Source organism: Mya arenaria, chromosome 4 (genome assembly GCF_026914265.1).
Source record: "Mya arenaria isolate MELC-2E11 chromosome 4, ASM2691426v1".
Taxonomy (NCBI): Eukaryota; Metazoa; Mollusca; class Bivalvia; order Myida; family Myidae; genus Mya; species Mya arenaria.
This window is the reverse complement of record NC_069125.1, coordinates 24070134-24089345: the sequence shown is the minus strand read 5'-3', so window position 1 is coordinate 24089345 and position 19212 is coordinate 24070134. Positions and strand designations below refer to the sequence as shown.

Here is a 19212-nt window from a genome sequence, read left to right as displayed (position 1 = left end):
TTTGTTTTTATGACAAAATAAAGTGTGGCAATCAATAGGAGTGTTTAAACTAATATATACTGACGGCTGGAAGTCCACGATTTTGAATAGCGTCAGAAGAAGGTGATCAGTTTTGTTTTCAGTGTTCTCATTTTAAAACCAGGTTTTTAACATTATTTTTTTCGACAATTTCGATAACAAAGAGTAAAATAAGTGTAGTTTTAGTGTTTTCAGATGCATTACTGTGTAAAAAAATTCGGTCCAAATACATGAGCAAGTCCCTTTAAAATAGATGCCAAGGTGGGGCTAAATAAAAATAAATGTCATAAAGTCAAAACATTTTTAAAGCCTCATTCACATATATCTTCAAAATATATTGCATATCATCCATATATTGAAGGTCCTCAATAACTTATGACATATATTTCAATTGTTAAAGTAAGAAATACAACAACTTAAGACCTGATGTAACTGTTTTCTGGTTCCTGTTTTACAAATGATTTGATTTTATAAAATATTTAACATATGGTAATCTTGAACACAATATAGTAAAATTCAGTATGTTACAAATGAATGAGGATTATAATGAACCTTTCACAAAATGTTAAAGCATACATGTCCTGCCAAAATACACTTTACATTAATGAGCTTATAGATTATAAGCTATACTAAGCCATAAAGGTATGAAACCTTGTAGAATACATGCATAAATTAAACCTTTAAACAAGAAACTTGCATGAGTAATGCTGCACTCTCACAGATTCAACGTTTTGACAACTTTTTAATTTGTTGTCTTGGAACGAGCCAATTTTTGCGAAAATCCATGGAAACCAGTTATATAAGACTGCTGACAAAAAATTAGATCGCAGATTTTTATATTTAAGTTCAAAAATTGATGTTTTATGCATTTTTCTTAAACCGTTAATAATGGTTCAAGCCATAAAACATTAATTTTCGCACGGAAATATGAAAACCTACGATCTGATTTTTTGTCGGCAAACTTATATCATTGGTTTGCAGATCTTTTTACGCAAAAATTTGCTCTTTCCAAGACAAAAAATAAAAAAGTTGCAAAAATGGTAAATCTGTGAGAGTGCAACCTTTAAGCCTAAATCTATCTTTCTTTTATATTGGCAGATTTGCATGTTTGCAAGAATTAAACATTACTACTGGTACAATACAAATCTATATACTAAACTCGTATTACTAAATTTATACAACAAAAAACCAATATCGCAGTTTTAGTGACATTGATTAAGACAGACATCAAGTTGTCTGAAATAAGATTAAATTACAAAGTTAGCACAATATTTACAAACAAACCATTAACTATCAACAATAAAGTCATCAACTCATAACTATTAAAACCTTGAACTGAGACAACATCCAACAGTATAAAAAGTAAAAACCCAATAAAACTGTCAATATAAAACACTGTGCGCGAAGAAGCAAACGAGTGAACACAACGAGTGAACACTTTGATGAGTGAGATCAATAGTAGTCAGAGACATACGGACGGACATCGTGTAGGCCTTCCCAGGAAGGCTTACATTGGCAGCGTACAGTTCCCGATGAAGGACTTCTGTGACCCCCTCTGAAAATTATGGATATGAAAAACTTATAAACCTCAGATGATAAGGATATGTTAAACACATGAAGATGTTCAAGATGCTGTAGACTTGTGATCAAATAAACAGTGCATTTATGCTGACAGTTATACAAATCAGTGCATGTTCACAAAATTAAAATACAACAATATTAATTAAATACTTAAACGAAAATTCTATGAATAAAGTGAGCAAATGCTTATATCAAGTTATATGTACACTGTATGATTGTTATTTTGAAATTTTCTAAAGAAAACATTGAAAGAGGACCCATTTAAAGGCTACATTTTAATTTGAAGGAAGTTTCAACATCCTAGATATCGTATAAACTTACACACAGAACTGGTCACAATAGGCTGTGTTATACTGTTGAGGGTTTGGTGCCCCCTCTCCTTCCATAGATGCCATCATATTGCAAGCTGCCTCATACTCTGCATCCGTTTGAGGGTTTAGGGGGAGGATTGAGCCGGAGGGGTGGGGGAGGAACAAAGGGTTACTGTGAGCTCCGGGGATGTGAGGAGGGATGGGGGTGGTATTGGGAAAGGGGTTGAGATTCTGGGGAGGGGCGGCTGTAGAATACACCTCATCATTCAGATCCATGATCATGTCGTTCTGGAATATAAATTGTTCAATTTTAACGAGCACTTTGATATATCTTGAAGGTTGATTTAAGAAAGAAAGTTATGGATCAATCACTATTCTATTCCAGTTGTTCATAATAAATTAAATGACAAGTAAAGCTTTGTGGTTTACATAAATATTTGCCTTAAATGAGTTTGCTTATGTTTATGAATTATAATAATAGCCCTTACATTATAACAAATTGCTGGTACATGAATTGCATATTTTATTACAGTTTAATCATCAGGGCTTCTAAAAGTTTGAAATCTCAATAAGCCCAGTTGTGTGTTCAACAGGCACACCACCCAGTGTTATGGGGATGTGTGAATGACAAATCAGGTTTTTGTATTACAATTTTTACTGACTTGGTGGTTTTGGACCGAATATATATAAAAAATATATATATACAAATTTTTTCACCATTTTTGTTACTGAAATTGGTCGGGTGTGATGAAAATCAGTCCAATCTGGCAAATTGTCAGTTTTTAGAAGCCCTGATTATCATGAAAAATACACAGATTTTCTCAGTTAACAAATTTAAAAGCCATCAAAATAAAATGAAATTTAGATTTGGATGAAAAGTAACAAAAGCCGCCGTAAGACAGCATGCTCAACTACGCCGCTTTGACTTAGAAGGGAATACAATAATGATGTAATATTACCAAGTTTGGTCTCTTTATGTTAAACCTAACTAAAATTATTCGATAAAATGATAAAAACTGATATTGTTCAATTGTACAAATAATCAAGGACCTCTTTTTTATTCCTGACCAAACTATAAGCCGTAAACATTAATACCTCAAACTGCATTGCCAACACCACAATCCCCATATTTCAAACCCAACTCATCATTAAATAACACCTGAACACCTCGGCTATCTCCGCCATCCAACATCAGCCTCGGATGTTAAAGTAATTAATAATAATTAAATCAATGAATTTTAGTGTTTAACATGTAATTTTAATTAATGCATTTAAACTGATTCACAATATAATGCATTTTGGCATAAATCATTTAGTTTCCCAACTTAAACTTCACTGCAAAATTGAAATTACTACACCATCTACTCCTACTACTTATTATTATTATTTTATTATTAATAATAATAATAATAATAATAATAAAAATAATAATAATAATAATAATAATAATAATTAATAATAATTATAATAAAATAATATTAATAATTATCATCTTTATTTTGAAAAGGTAATTACACACTCTTGTCATAATCATAGAAAAAATCCTTAAACATTACATTAATTAACATTGTGGCCTTCTGCTTACAAAAAACATGCATTTCAAATATGATTGAAACGATTTCCACTACGCTCAAACATTCATTTAAATAAAATATATACGCAATTTTTCTGATTTTATTATCTAATATAATAATTCAATTCAATTTACTTCATGTACTTCTGACTTAGTATGAACTTAGTATATGTCATAAATATGCAACGTAATCTCTGCTTAATGGATACATTTTTGGGATTTAAATTTAAATGTTAACTTTTGTGCACTTGAATAACATCAGAATAATGACAAACACAGAGGGGCCATAAGGTAATTGAGCTAATACATATATATCACTGTAATATATGCATATATCTGAGACAAATTGCATTTTATCAAATGAATTAGGTTATTATTACGATACAAATTTAAATTTGAAAACATGTTGAAACATAGAAGTTTGCACATAATTAGTGTTTACTTATTATTTAACGCCCAAAAAAACTTATATGTACCTGATTGTTGTTAAGTTCTGCTCCTGCATTAAAACCAGAGACATTGTTGTTGAATATGCCGCAGTTGTTGTTGTTGTTGTTTCCATGGTCACCCGAAGAATCAGGAAGAGGTGGAACACGTGTATTCCAAACCTGAGAAGAGAAAGAAATGTTGAGAATGCAACATCGGCTTCCTACCTTGAGTAGTTCAGAATTGTCGTATAATGTATGGAATAATATCAGTCTATAATAAGAATAAAGCCTTGTAGTGCTTAATGCTTTATTGAATCCGATTTTATCCTTATAGATCTATCCCCTGCTCTTTGCTGGCCGTTCTAAGGGGACAAGGCGAACATGTATTGAATAGATAAAAAAATAGTTAATTATTGATGCAATATGTGTTTGTTGTCGGGTTTGTCTCTGATTGTCTTTTTGGTTTTAACCTTTGATCCTTGTTGCAAATAAACAAGATCAAGGTTACAGATCTTTGATGCTGGGCATGTGTGATTGTAGCAATACTCCACACTGCGGTTACTTCCCTTACAGTACAGTTATTCACTAGCAGCACAGAAATCACACGATGATAATCAAAATCCTGAGCAATATTGCATAAATACACTGTGTAAACAAACTTTAGAGCTGCCATAGGACAGCGCAATGAACTATACACACTTTGTTTTAGAAATTGATGCATAAATGATGTTATATATGCCGGTCAAAAACAATCAGAAAAAAAGAGTTAAAAACAGTCAATCAAGGGCCATAATCTCTATTTAGGTTAATACGGAGTTAAATAAACTAATATATTGTGTGATGGCCTTGAACAACAGTTCCTGTGTGAAGTATGAAGTCCAATGAATGAACATTTATTGAGATCTGTGAAGAAACCCCAATTTGCCCTAAAACATAAAACAAACTTTCAAAGTCAATCAAAGGCCATAATTTGTATTTAGGATAACATGGAGTTATGTAACCTAATTGTTTGATGGCCTGCAACAATTGTGTAACGTATGAAGTCCATTGAATAAAGGAGTAATTAGTGAAAATCTAAACTTGCTCTAAAACTATAACCTGACACTAAGTGCCCTAGAACTTTAAACTTAGTTTCCAAATCAATCAGGGGCCATAATTTGTATTTAGGATGATATGGAGTTACGGAACCTAATTATGTGAAGCGTGAAGTGAATTGAATGAACAGTATTGGGAGTTTGGAGTGAAAATGCCAACTTGCCCTAAAACTCTACCCAGACACCAACACTGAGATGAGTACTATAGCCCTCCTTCTTTTTTTAATAGTCATTATTATGTCAAATGACTGTTTCACTTTTAACCACATTGTTATTGTTGAATTCAGGCACCCCTCAATGAATGCCATTTATCAACACATTACCTAATTTACATGAAGGAACACATCATTTTTGTTTATCCTAATATTTGTGAAAAGATGATAACACAATGAAGAATTGATAATAGGTACACAGGGATACACAGTTATGTCCTAGAAGTTGGAACTGCCCATTGTCAATGGACAGTATTTTGCTCTATAAAGTATTTACTGAACAGTTATACCTATACAACATGTGACATAAAAAAGTATTGTCAGTTTTAATGGCCTCTTATTCCTTATTTCTGATCAAATAATAAAGTTTAATGGTAGAAATAAGAAGATGTGAATCAACTTCAAGCTCTAGGTAGAAGTACGGTAAGCTTCATTTTAGAGACCAAGAGAACTATGCCTAATGGATTTCAATTCACGACATCTTTGGTGAGGTGAAAACGGAGGACACATATACCACTAGTAGGCATTAGGCACTAGGGGCATTGTGAACTTGTAGCTGCTGGACTTTTTTCTATAATTTACATTTGTACTACTAAAATCTAAGAGGCAAGACCTTAGATTTTAGAAGTACAAATGTAAATTATAGAAAAAAGCCCAGCAGCTACAAGTTTACAATGTCTCTGTTTCAAGGCGCAAGTCTAAGGCCCAACAGACACTTCAACAATGGACAAACCCTATCCACAAGTTTGGATAAATGTTTTCCTTTACGAACAGGGTTTATAGGCTGACAATCAGCGTGGACATACCTTAAAACCTTTAAACTTAACTCTGTGCTCAACTACAATATGCAAACCCTTGAACAATAAAGTTATTCTTCATCTCAAAGTGTTTTCATTTTAATGAATTAAACAAAAATGTTGTTTGCTATTAACCGCTTTAAAGAAATTGATTTGCATATTTAACGTTTCAAATACATTTTATGGTTTAGTTTTGAAATATATGAGGGCCAATGAGTTCTTAATTCATTACAGTGAAATTGTTCTGCATTGGTTCCCTCTTTGCATAAGCAAAATACTGTTCTGTTCATAATATGCCAGGATAAAAACTGTTGAATTGTCGCCACAATTATGTAACATTTTGTTCTCACATGGTTTTCCAAGTATCGTCAATCAAATTAATACATCCATGGATGCATCTTACTTAAGCTTTCGTTAAAAAGGAACATACCATTTGTTGAACATTGTGTTTGACAAAAGCAAAGTTTTTGTGATCATATAAAGCTTTTTTCACAACTTAAATAAAGTTTGTCAGGGTGATTTTACTTCTTGTAAAATTTCAACTTAAACATGCTCAAGATGGCACTTATCGCTCCCCTGATTAGACAAAGGGGTCAAAAGTTATTGATCGGACAATATACTGGATGCCGCCTGCACCTAGATTGAAAAGTAGCCGAGCCCCTGGCAACCATGTTTGGTTTTTTTTTAAGAATCCACACAAACTTCATATAACTTTTGTATATTATCTTTGAACCTGCACATTAAAGTATGACAATAAATGTTTATGTTTTTAGATGTACTGATTAGAGTAACACCAACATCTTATAGAAAAAACATCATAAACTAGATTCCTAATTCGTGTACTAAAATAATCATAAAAACAGCCTGTTGTGCAATTAAATCTGAATACCTAATCATTGATGTGAACCATTCATTTCCTTGAAAGTACGTCAATATGGTTTGCGGTTGAGACATTTTTGCTTGAGGTAAGAGTTGTGAGAATGCGGCAATTTTATGGAAAAATATTTTATAAATCATATAAGAATACAACTTATTATGGACAATTGATTTATTTGCAAATAATGACGTCAATTAACTGAACCATGTCTGCAATCTCTTTTATAAAATATTTTTGTTGTTTCAAGTGCGTATATATTAATTATTATTATTTAGATTTGAACAACAGCTTTTGATAAATAAAGACATCAATCTTAACTGGGTTCTAATGGACGCACACACTGTCAGTACAAATAAACCAATATACCCATAAATATAGCTGATCCCAATCATTTTGACTTCACAATTCAGTGACAGAGGTTATTAATATGAAAGATTTCAATAAACTTTCTTTTCCAGCTTGAATGTTATTGATTTGATCACATGGTGTGTGCCAAAAAAAACAGGGAAAACCCATTATTTATTATAAGAAGATCCAGTAGTTTACATGCAAAATCATTATACATTTTAAAGGTATTTGTAAAGTGACATGTATGTATGTCATACCTGAGACTCCGCAAGGTGTCTGCATGGTTGTACCATGTCTGGACATGCCATATAGCCGTACTGACCATTGGGTATTCCCTGATCAGTGGGGCGGGGCTGGGTGTCTAGGGATTCCATTTCTGACTCCTCCCCCCCTTTACAGCTAAGCGATGTCACATGGTACTCCGTACATTGGCGCTTGCTTTTGGTAGTCTGAAATGTTGAGTGAATATGTTTTTGAAATTGGGTGGATTTAATGGTAATAACAAGTTTGCTTAGCATGAATGAATGTCGAAGCCTCCCATAGTCAGCATATGTATCTGTAATAGTATTTTTTAGGTATTACAATTGTGTATATAATAAATGTAAATGGACTGCAACAAATGCCCATGCCTGCAAATTACATTATGACAAACTGAGATGGCTAGAGAGGTCTGAAATAGAATTATACAAATAAATAAACGGTGTAAGATTTTTTCATTCTCAACATTTGTAACATTAAAATGGCATTTAAAATTCAATTTCAATTGATCGATCGATTTGCTTTACCTACTCAATTATGACTGTTTACAATGCCCTTGTAAACAAATGTAACTTAATCAGCAACAACAAACAACCAAAACATATGTTTTCCCATTTAAGATGTCTGTGGTTTTTTCATCAGTGCAAACTGTTAAAAACAATGCTGCTATCAATAATTCCTGCTCTTAAGCGAATCATCAAATTAAATATATGTTAAGTTTTGCCTTTGATAAAAAAAAAATCAACCTTACTGATGATAAAAATACCCATTAGTAAATGTCACAAACGAAAAAATCATCGATTGTTCTTAACGTAGACATTAGACACGAAATCAATAATGAAGAAAACTCTTGTCATTATTTAATTGCAATTATTCCTCATTTGATTCATCTTAAAATAAGTATGGTATAAAGATGTTCCTTAATGAAGCGGAAATACATTCCTACATTGTTTGACAGGAATGACATATGCAAAAACGTGTGGTGAACTGGAAGGCGTTTAAGGCATTAAAATTTTACAGAAATTCTTGCAATTTATCTAAAACCATAATAAGGTTTTTAAATATTCATTTCAAAGACCATTATTTGGTTAGATCAGGTTATCAAATAAGTTTTATCTTAGGTCTAAAGTCCAACAAATTTTTCATTTGAACAACATTTTCAAATGAGTGATTCTTACGTAACTGGATGGTGATAGATCTAGCACCTAAGTAGCTATTCATAATCTGATGGTGGTAATACATTTATTTTCATGTGACTTTTTTAAGATCTTAAAATAGCCAAATAGCCTTAAAGTAGGACTGTTGACCCAAAACAGCAAAAAATAGAACAACGTTTAATAAAAATGACCTACAAAAACCCAGTGATTTCCTCTCACAAGCATCGAATATTTCAATTAAAAGGGAGGGAACTCAATGTGATGTTTGATTTGATAAGTGTCAACATTTGTACACGTACGCTGATATTGTACTGAACATATGTGCCAATATAATATATAATACAATATAGTTGATAGAATGGTAAAATTGGATTATTCTTTGAAATAATTTAAGCACTGTTGCGTATGAAACTCACATCTGAAAAACCTTATAATAATAATATTCAATGGCATATATTGTGTCCAGTATTTTCAATCAGTTGAAAACTTGTATGACTAAGAAGAATGCATCAATATGCCATTTGTCCTTTTTGATGTACAAAGAGTACAGTAACTTTTCAACATGTAGCTTTAAATAAAAATAATAATAAAAACACCGAGAAAAACACAGTTCAACATCGTTTTTATTTTAGCATAATCATAATTATATGAAAAGCGTTTTTGTTTTTTTAAATCAATAAAAAATGCCAGCTTTCTTCGGATTTTTTAAAAAATATGAGAATATGTATAATTAATATTTTCCAACTGGCATGAAGCTAAACCAGTAAGGACTGTCCTCAATATTTACATACCCCGGTATATATTTATGTGCATTTATATGTCCAGGGATATTATGTGACTAGAAAATTTCTCCATTGGTTTAACAACTGTGAATATCTATATCAAGGTTGTTCAGCATCATGTCAATTGATATACAAAGTGAAAATCTTTAAATCACGACTTCATGATAATCACAGTTATATATTATATAAAAATGGTAATTATGAAGCATATAATTATAAGGATAATCTTTGAATTTATCTTCTTGTCATCTGACAATTTTATTTTATTTTATCAAAACAATGCAGTCTTCTTAAAACACAATAATTAAGATAATGGGTTATTCACTCAGTTTGTTATCACTCATATGAGAACATTCATCTTGCATCAAACAGTTTAACACATTTTGCTTATCTAAAAAAGGATCCGATTTTTTATAATACAGATGTAGCCACATTGATGCCATGAATCATTAATTTCATAACACACACAGAAAGACACGTATGTGTCCTGTTAATGTTCATTCTATCATTTGTAAGAACATAGATTAATTGATTTCGTTAAAGTCTTTGTTTATAATCATAAAATAATAATGATGTATTGTTTTTGGTTAAAAAAGAAAGAAGTACATGATCAACGCATGGCACCTATATACAATAGTTCATGCATTTCATTCAATCAATCAGGTATTTGAACTGGTTTTTTATAACTCTTGTAACTGTCAAAGTTCATATTAAATAGGATATTAAGATATCAATAAACAATTCCAGTTACAGTAAATATAATTCTTTAAATATGAACAAAATATACTGGTATCATTTTTGATAGAAACCAAATATTATCAAGAACACTTTCTGACTCATGAAATATATATATGTAACAATACACTCAAAGCTGAAAATTTATAATTATCTCATATAATAAATAACCAGGGATAATTCTAGTAAGCGATTTCAGTGAATTCTCGCATAAAAAAAACGTCCAAATCGCACGCAAATCACATAAATGCGAGATATTCTCACACTTGATGGCAGTTAGTGTATTTTGTGCCTTTTCACTTTTGTTGTTTTACAAAATTAAGCATATACGCTGATGGCTACTTGTTGTTAAATGAATAACGGACAAATTGCCTCCCCTACATTGAATGCCTTTGTCTTATCAAATATTTTGATTAATATCGTCCACATACTTGTTATCAAGCCTTATTTTGACCTGGAATAATTTTGCTTGTGAGGGTTACAACTGCATTTTAAAAGCGTCTACAATATTGGAAGCTTCAAAATATCAAATCAGAAAACGTGAAAATAATGGCTTAAATCCTATTTTTGCTCAATTATGATGACAGTAAAAATCAGATGATGAGAATCCATGCACCTAGTCTACAAGGTTTTGATATTAAAGTGTAAAAAAAAAAATGTCCAGGAAAATGTTTAATGTTCATGATGTCTGAACTGTTAACAAGTGTTTCCTTCTAGTCAAACAAGTGTGTATATATATAGAGAGAGAGAGATAGATACATTGATATATATTGTAAATATATTGATATTCATGAATAAAGCTACTGTTATATATTGTTTAATCACTGCATTATCCATGTATTATAAAAACCTCACTGAAATAAAAATTCTCTCACCAATTTTGGACAAATGGGGCCAATTCTCTCTTTGAATATCTGACAGAATTATCCCTGAATAACTAACATGACAATTATATTTTTTAAGAAATTTAATACATGGTTGGTTAAACTATTGTCCAATATAGTTGCTCCATTCATGCCAAACAAAAACAAATACATTCAACTTACAATGCTAGAATCCTGTTCTCCTAAGGAGCTTTTCCTCTTGCCACCAAAAACTTGAAATATCGGGGAATCTTCGCTTCTTCCCCAGGTGAAATTGGTTGCTGGCATGGTGTGGTCACCGGATTATACATGTACTGCAGCAAACCTGAAATATATTATCTAAATTAAGTTTTACTATCAGTAATCTGGCCCCAAAATTTCTCAAAAGTTTGTTAGCATTACAAGCTTAAGTAGCTATATTTCTTACTTAATCTTGAGTTTACTTAATAAAAATTAGTTTATCCTAATTATCATAAATAAAATTTCCCTTTAAAGTTCCATTATCCAAGGGCAGTAATGTCAGGTGCGTCCATGCTTCCCGGTTCATTGTTTTGAGTGGAAAACGTCCTCGATTCGGTGAGTATTACCACTGTTTTCTATATGTTTCAACGATAATTTTTAGAAAAGACCTTGTGCACCGAATGAAGAGCAATTGCTCGTTTACGAAAACACTTGTTTTAAATCAAAACAATGTTTGTATTAAAATATCTTGTGAAAACAATGCAGGTTCTTACTATGCTTCCCGACTCACTCAATGCATTTTTTGCTTTAAAACAACTATTTAATACCGTTTTCTTGTGTTCAAACCCCACCCGATGCTTTGTTTTGGACAATAACAGTATTGCTATTGTTTTCCGAATGCAGACAGCCAATTTTGGAGTTAAATCGGCTCATTTACGAAAATGCTTGCTGGTTCATTCTGTACTTTTTTAGAACCTATAGGTTCATCCCAAATTTGGAAGATCTTTGGCACATTGAAATAACAAATAAAAGGCGTCGATTTTTTTTAAAACTCATGTTTATGTTCCATAGCACCTCTAAAAAGGGTAATTTTGTGTAGGCAGTGTGTGAACAACACCTGATAAATCACGTCATATATGCTATGTCGGAAGGTAACATTTTGCTTAAAATGAAGACTTAAGTCGAAGATAACTTTTCAATCACAACACCATTTTAAATGTAACAAAGGGCAGTCTATGCCACCTTAGAGCCCCGCCTTCGTTGTATTACCGGAGTTTGATAATGTGATTAGTTTCAACAAACACCACGACAAACCTGTGTCCAAAATAATGTTTTGACAGTGCTCTGTCAGGCGGCCGTATTGTGAAAAGTTTTGTCGAAGTGTTTTAAGAAACTAAACTCTCAATCAAACACTGGTAAACGACCGCACGCGGGGCTCTGTTAGCGGCGTAGACTGCGCTATATTTCATTTAAAATGGTGAAGAAATAGGAAAGTTGTCTTTGTTAAAGTCTTCATTCGAAGCAAAAGTTTGTTTTTGGACGTAGCATTTATAACGTTATTTATCACGTGGTATACACTCACTGACAGGGCTCTCTATTTAAAGTAGAACTGTCATTATTTTAAAGGTTATATAGTAAGTCGAGACACGGTTATGTCCTTATATAAAACAGTTTTATCAACTAAGGTGTAACTTACAACATTTAAGACCTTAAATTGTTGACTGTTTCTTGCAGGTTGTCTCCCTTTTCATTTTGATTGCCAAAGTAAACATATAGCACACTGTTTAAGGTTAACTCTTAGTTCCTTTTCATTGTTATTTCCTAAAAAGGTAGTTTTAATTAATCCACAATTTTACCTTACATTATTACATAAGCAATTTTTAAAGGGGCTGTACTCTGTATGATGAAATAGCGAAAAAAAGAGAAAATTGTCGAAACCTGACATAAACTTCGTATCGATTTGTACAATGCATTGAAACTTACTAACTGAAGTATCACATAGTTCAAAACTAATTTATTTTTTCGCAGTTTTTCTATTAAAAAAGATTACTAGGTATGTCTACCTAGTGGAATTCTCTCTTGTAATGCGTGACTGGTTAGTCCATGTAATCACGTGATATGACCAAGTTAGGTATTTAGCTTAAATATTCCAACAGTTTAGGGTAAGCCTTCGTAGCACAGTGGATACCACACTGGACTACAATTTTGGCGACACCGGTTCCAACCCAGTCTCCTACTCGTTTTTTTTCTACAAATGTGATATGAAAGAGTAAAACATTTCTTAATAATTGTCCTGAATTTCTTCCCAGAAAAAAAAAACTTTTTGGTGCCAATCTGGTGTATAGTCTCTTTAATATATAAAGAACCTATATTTTTATTTTATCATCAAGTATGCAGAGTTCATTTATTATGCCGTTTATGTGGACTACCAGATTTGGGATGAACCTAGGTTCTAAAAATGTACAGAATGAACCAGCAAGCATTTTTGTAAATGAGCCGATTTAACTCCAAAATTGGCTGTCTGCATTCGGAAAACAATAGCAATACTGTTATTGTCCAAAACAAAGCATCGGGTGGGGTTTGTACACAAGAAAACGGTATTAAATAGTTGTTTTAAAGCAAAAAATGCATTGAGTGAGTCGGGAAGCATAGTAAGAACCTGCATTGTTTTCACAAGATATTTTAATACAAACATTATTTTGATCTAAAACAAGCGTTTTCATAAACGAGCAATTGCTCTTCATTCGGTGCACAAGGTCGTTTCTAAAAATTATCGTTGAAACATATAGAAAACAGTGGTAATACTCACCGAATCGAGGACGTTTTCCACTCAAAACAATGAACCGGGAAGCATGGACGCACCTGACATTACTGCCCTTGTTATCTTAAGAATGTAAATATTTCACAATTAAAACCAAAACAAAAATAAAGAGCTGAGCTTTATCCTATTAGAAGGGACTTAAGATGTTCTGAGAAATTAGGGCCACAATTCAAATTTTTGTGGATTGTTTTTTTTTTACAGTCAAGCTAGGGACATAACCTAACTTTTATTAAATACAGAATCATGGTCATTGCAAACATGTTAATATTGTCAGACAGGTTACAGGTGTACATAGTTCAATGTGATTATCTTCAATGGCTATAGACTTATGGCCAAGTTCAAGTTTGAGCATGGCTTTTTCGCTTTATCAAGGGGCATAACTTCAAAATCTTAGGCAGAGTTATGGGTCTTGCTACCCATGTGCATATCTGCACAATTAAAAATCGTGACAGTTTACAAATTATTGCAAGGTTGTTTTGTGCATGACGCTGGCGCCACCAAGGCTAGGACAATAAATACAAAGAAATCTTTGAATAATGGATGAGATCAAATACAAATGATCATTGATCATACATTGTTTTTACTTATAAATGAAATTCAAATTAATATTTAGATTATAGAACAAAAGAATTTGCATAATTTATGTTAATGATCTATAGCTATAAAAATATTGCTTTTGTATAGAATAATTATTAAATTCAAACATCCTTTCATTACACGTTCAAAACAAGGAAGATACAAATAAAAGCACTAAATTGTATTGGAATGAAAAGAACAAGTAAACAGAAAGAATTTGTAAACTAAAAATTAAAAAATATAAGGAAATCACAGTTTCCAATTTAATATTTATTGCTTGAAAAGTATATTATGATGACTTCTGAGTAATAATGATATCAAATGTCTTCAACATTATTGGAGAATGGAGGTTAATCATGATTGCATGTACGGGAAGTTAATCTTTTGCAGTTCAAACTAAAACAAATTTAAACAGTTATATAGGAAATAAAAAATATCTTTCTAGATTAGTTTCCTGTCTAGTTTGGCATTGGGTTACATGGACGTCAACATGGTAACCGTCACTACGGTACTACCGTGAAAAACGTCTTACTTAACATACAACTGAAGTGAGTAAAGCAAGTTCGTACAACCACAGTTATTTGAGAAATAATGATTCTTTTATACAGTTTATTTAAGTATTGATTATGCAAAAAACAATATTTTCACAATTTTCTAATAGCACAGATAAAAGGGAAGAGGTTATTTATAGACCAATTCATTTGATTGAAAAATCTGACAGTTGTTCAATAATGTTTGGATTTGATATGATTAATCATTCTTTAATTGTAATAAAACTGTCCAAAAATGATTTTTACTTTTAAAGCTGCACTCTCACAGATTGACCATTTTAACAACTTTTTTATTTTTTGTCTTGGAAAGAGCAAATTTTTGCATAAATATCTGCAAACCAATGATATAACAATGCTGACAAAAAATCAGATCGTTTCTGTTCGAAAATTAATGTTTTATGGCTTAAACCGTTACTAACCGTTTAAGAAAAATGCATAAAACATCAATTTTTTAACTGAAATATAAAAATCTGCGATCTTATTTTTGTAAGCAGTCTTATATAACTGGTTTCCATGGATTTTCGCAAAAAATGGCTCGTTCCAAGACTGTTAGACAAAAAATAAAAAAGTTGTCAAAACGTTCAAATTGTGAGAGTGCAGCTTTAAATTTGAATAAATCTGATTTACATAATAATAATATTGAAAAGTTAAGCAATAAGTTTTATTCTAAATCATTATTCATTTTTTGGTAAGAAGATGACCAAGAGAGAAAATATCTTTCATTTCATGAATAAAAGGTTTATTCTTCGGTTTGGTTTAAGTTATTCAATACGTAAATTGAATGGTCAATAATTATCCAACAAAGACTGTTGACCAATTAAATTGCTTACAATAACTAACCAAAAGATATCCTGTTGCAGTGAATTGTATAAACTGGGTAAGTCTTTGGTTAGGTTAAAGTTGCCAAAATATTTGTTGATTGGTCAATATTTATCCAAAAATCAATATTAACCAATGAAATTATTTAAAAGTGCAAACTAGCAAGTGTTCTTTATTTATTATTGGAAACTGTTTTTCCCCCTCAAAGTCATTGTGTCATTGACCTTAACTGATCCCAAAATAAATAAGGATCATCAACAAGTCATGACAAACTGGCATACCAAGTATGAAAATCCTGGATGCAAGCATTATTGAGTGGAATCCATTTTCCAGCTTAAGGTCCCCACCAACATACTGTTTATTTCACCTGAAGGTCATCGCAACCTCATATATGCCATATCCCCTCCGCAAGAGAAAAAATCCCCTGGAATTTTGAATCTTCCCCGGTCCCCTAGCGGAGATAAAAATTTAAAGAAGAAATGAAAAAAAAAAGACAATAATGACAAAGTGAAACCAAAGTCTGTGAGTGAGTTAAAATTGAAAGTAACAAACAACTCCAGTTGAGATCAAATGCCTTCAAGTTTTACAATAAATAACTAAGTTTTTTTGATATATGCCAAAAGGAACCATGATTATCAAGTGATAAAAATAAAAAGTATTTGTAATAATAATCAAAGGCAAACAAATGACTACTTGGAATTGAAATAAATAAATAATATTTATAATATCTATTTCAGTTTCTATTTGTCTGAAAGTCATCATTACTGATACTGATAGTAAGCAAATTTTCTCAATTAATTGACTTTGGAAGATAAGCTAATTAAATTGATTACCGTATTTCCTCGACTATAAGACAGGGAAAATTGGCCCCGATTTTTAACCTTAAAGTAGGGGGCCTGTCTTATAGGCAAGTCTATAAGAAATTCAAACTGAAGAATTAGAGTCAGAATCAGGAATATTCAACATAAGGTATTTGACTGACTGATTTATTGTCTGTTGATGACACCCCAATAAAAGTGACACGATCACACCCATCGGATTAAGACGACCATCTGCTTTGTTTCGCTACGATGAACACTCGATATAACGCTCGTTATCGGTCCAAAAACTTTGTTTTTCACAGGAAACATATTTTGCTACCTTTAAAATTAAAATATCTTGAACAAAAAATATTTAAAAAAATCAATTGTTATTTTTTCTACGTCGTCAATAAAACTTACTTTTTCCTTACTATAAGGCTTTGCATATATCATGCACATACATGTAACTGGCAGATTTCAATGCACATTTTATTAATCTTAACATTAAATTATCCGCAATCATCAATTGTTATTTATTTCTCAAAATTTAAGTCCCATCAACAATTTACTGCAATCCAAACAAACAGCTGCGAAAATTTAACTTATTAACACATGTAATGGAATTTATCCTGTTCGTCGGCTGCAGATCAAACAGTACAATTTGTGACGTAACAGCACGAGCTGTCTAAAGATCAAAGATGCACTGCAATGGTTTGTATGTAAATAGGTCAATCAAATACTGTGTGAACCCACTTAACTCACAAAATTGCGTCTAGGCTGGTTCATACATACCATACGATCGGAAAATAAAAATCAATAATCCTAAGCAAATGAACACATTTAGTTGATAATTGACTGTTTAGCTTGAACATTATCACAGACTTGGAGAATTTCAAGTGCTGAATTTGCTTTAAAAATCCACCTCGTCTTATAAAAGAGTCAAGACAAAAACGCCAGATTTCATGGGCAAAGTAAGGGGGTCGTCTTATAAGCGGATTGCCTTATAGTTGGGGAAATACGGTACATTTTATTTTTTATGACATATTTTGTTCTGCGAGTGCATTACACTATACAGTATTTCCATATGATATAACATGTACATGACCAACTAGCAAACCAAGTATAGTTAACTGTTTTTTCCCCTCTAGGTCATGGCGACCTTGACCTTTGACTTTCTGATCTCAACATCAATAGGGGTCATCTACTTGTCATGACCAAACTTCATATTATTTATTATGTACCTGGTATAAGACTACTCAAGTTATTGTGCAGAAACAAAGTGTGAGGTACAGACAGACTGACTGACTAATGGACAGGACAGAAACAATATGTCTCCCCAATTTTGTAGCAAACTGTTTTGTTTTGTATGCGTATTGAAATGCAGCCCCATACAATGAAAGCAGAGAACCAAACAGCAAAAGTTTGAGGCACAAATGTTTACTAAATGCATGGCTTGATTTGCGACTTTCGCTTACTTTAGTGGTGACCTTCATTTATATACAACCCATGAAGTAGTTGGAGCACAAACTTATCCTTCTTTGAACTGGTTATACGTATATTTGCATACAACATTGCACCCAAGACTTTATTAAGGTAATTTCATATTATGGATTTTAGCAAACATGTAACCGAATGCAGTTATATTCATATAGTTAATGTTAACTCAATAAAGTATGGTGGTTTCTGTTATTCATCAGTCTTTTGTTTTAAACTATTAATCATTTAAAGTTCATAAATAAAAAAAAACATTATTTATGGCCTCAATAACCCCTATATCTTGTTAATTACATTCTTTAACTCAATGGACAACTTGCGTTGCATCCCTCGTTTTAAAATTATACATAGGTTGTTGTTGTTGTTTTTATACAGAAACCAATGTTATTGTTAATTGGCAAGATCAGCAAAACAATATTTTGAAAGGGTAATGACTGCATTTGTCTCGACTTAAACATATTTTTGACCATGCCTCGTGTTTTACTTTAAAATATACACTGTAAATTTTTAATTTTAATGCGGAAAACGATTCTAATATCATTTAAAACAACCTTTTGTCTACAGAATTCGAATCCCCGGCATTTCCTTTTGTTTTGGTATGGTTCGCTTGATTTATATTTAATCGAATACGGCTACACACAACCAAATTTTAACGGATTTCAATGCACGGAGCAAACGGATGTGTATTCATGAAGTAAATTGCCATTCATTTATCCAAGTCTATTCAACACGTCGCCCTGTCACAACTATTGCAGAAAATGATAGAAACAAGCGATCACACAATACACATCAAAATAAAATGTCTCAATCTTCAAACTTCACGAGTTGGACAACCCTCCACAAAACCATGTCACGGAGCATTTCCGTTCATACAGGTGAATGCCATGGTGTGTACCAAGAATCCGAAGAAACCCTCTTTTTAAGCTTCACTCTCACAGATTGACAGTTTTAACATTTAAAAAAATGTCTCTGAAACAGCTGATTTCGAGTCAATGCGTTCAATTCAGTCATCTTAAAGCGTTGATACTTAACGCTTTTAAATAGCAATACAACTTCAATTTAAAAAGGTTAATATAAAAACCGCGATCGGCGTTTTTGTCGGCAGTCTTATATCACAAGTTCCAAACATTTACGTAAAAATGAGTTCATTCCAAGA

General features: G+C 32.0%; 1 protein-coding gene across 1 annotated transcript; it reads right to left on the bottom strand.

The window, feature by feature from the left end:
- Positions 1 to 305: 305 nt before the first annotated feature.
- Positions 306 to 18673, bottom strand: LOC128230289 (uncharacterized). The gene is made up of 6 exons (XM_052942437.1): positions 18608 to 18673; positions 11218 to 11359; positions 7497 to 7688; positions 3960 to 4091; positions 1921 to 2198; positions 306 to 1573 (listed from the first exon to the last, which is right to left on the bottom strand). Exons 2-6 carry the CDS (start codon positions 11320 to 11322, stop codon positions 1471 to 1473), a joined length of 810 nt encoding a protein of 269 aa, XP_052798397.1. The 5' UTR covers positions 11323 to 11359; positions 18608 to 18673; the 3' UTR covers positions 306 to 1470.
- Positions 18674 to 19212: the final 539 nt, after the last annotated feature.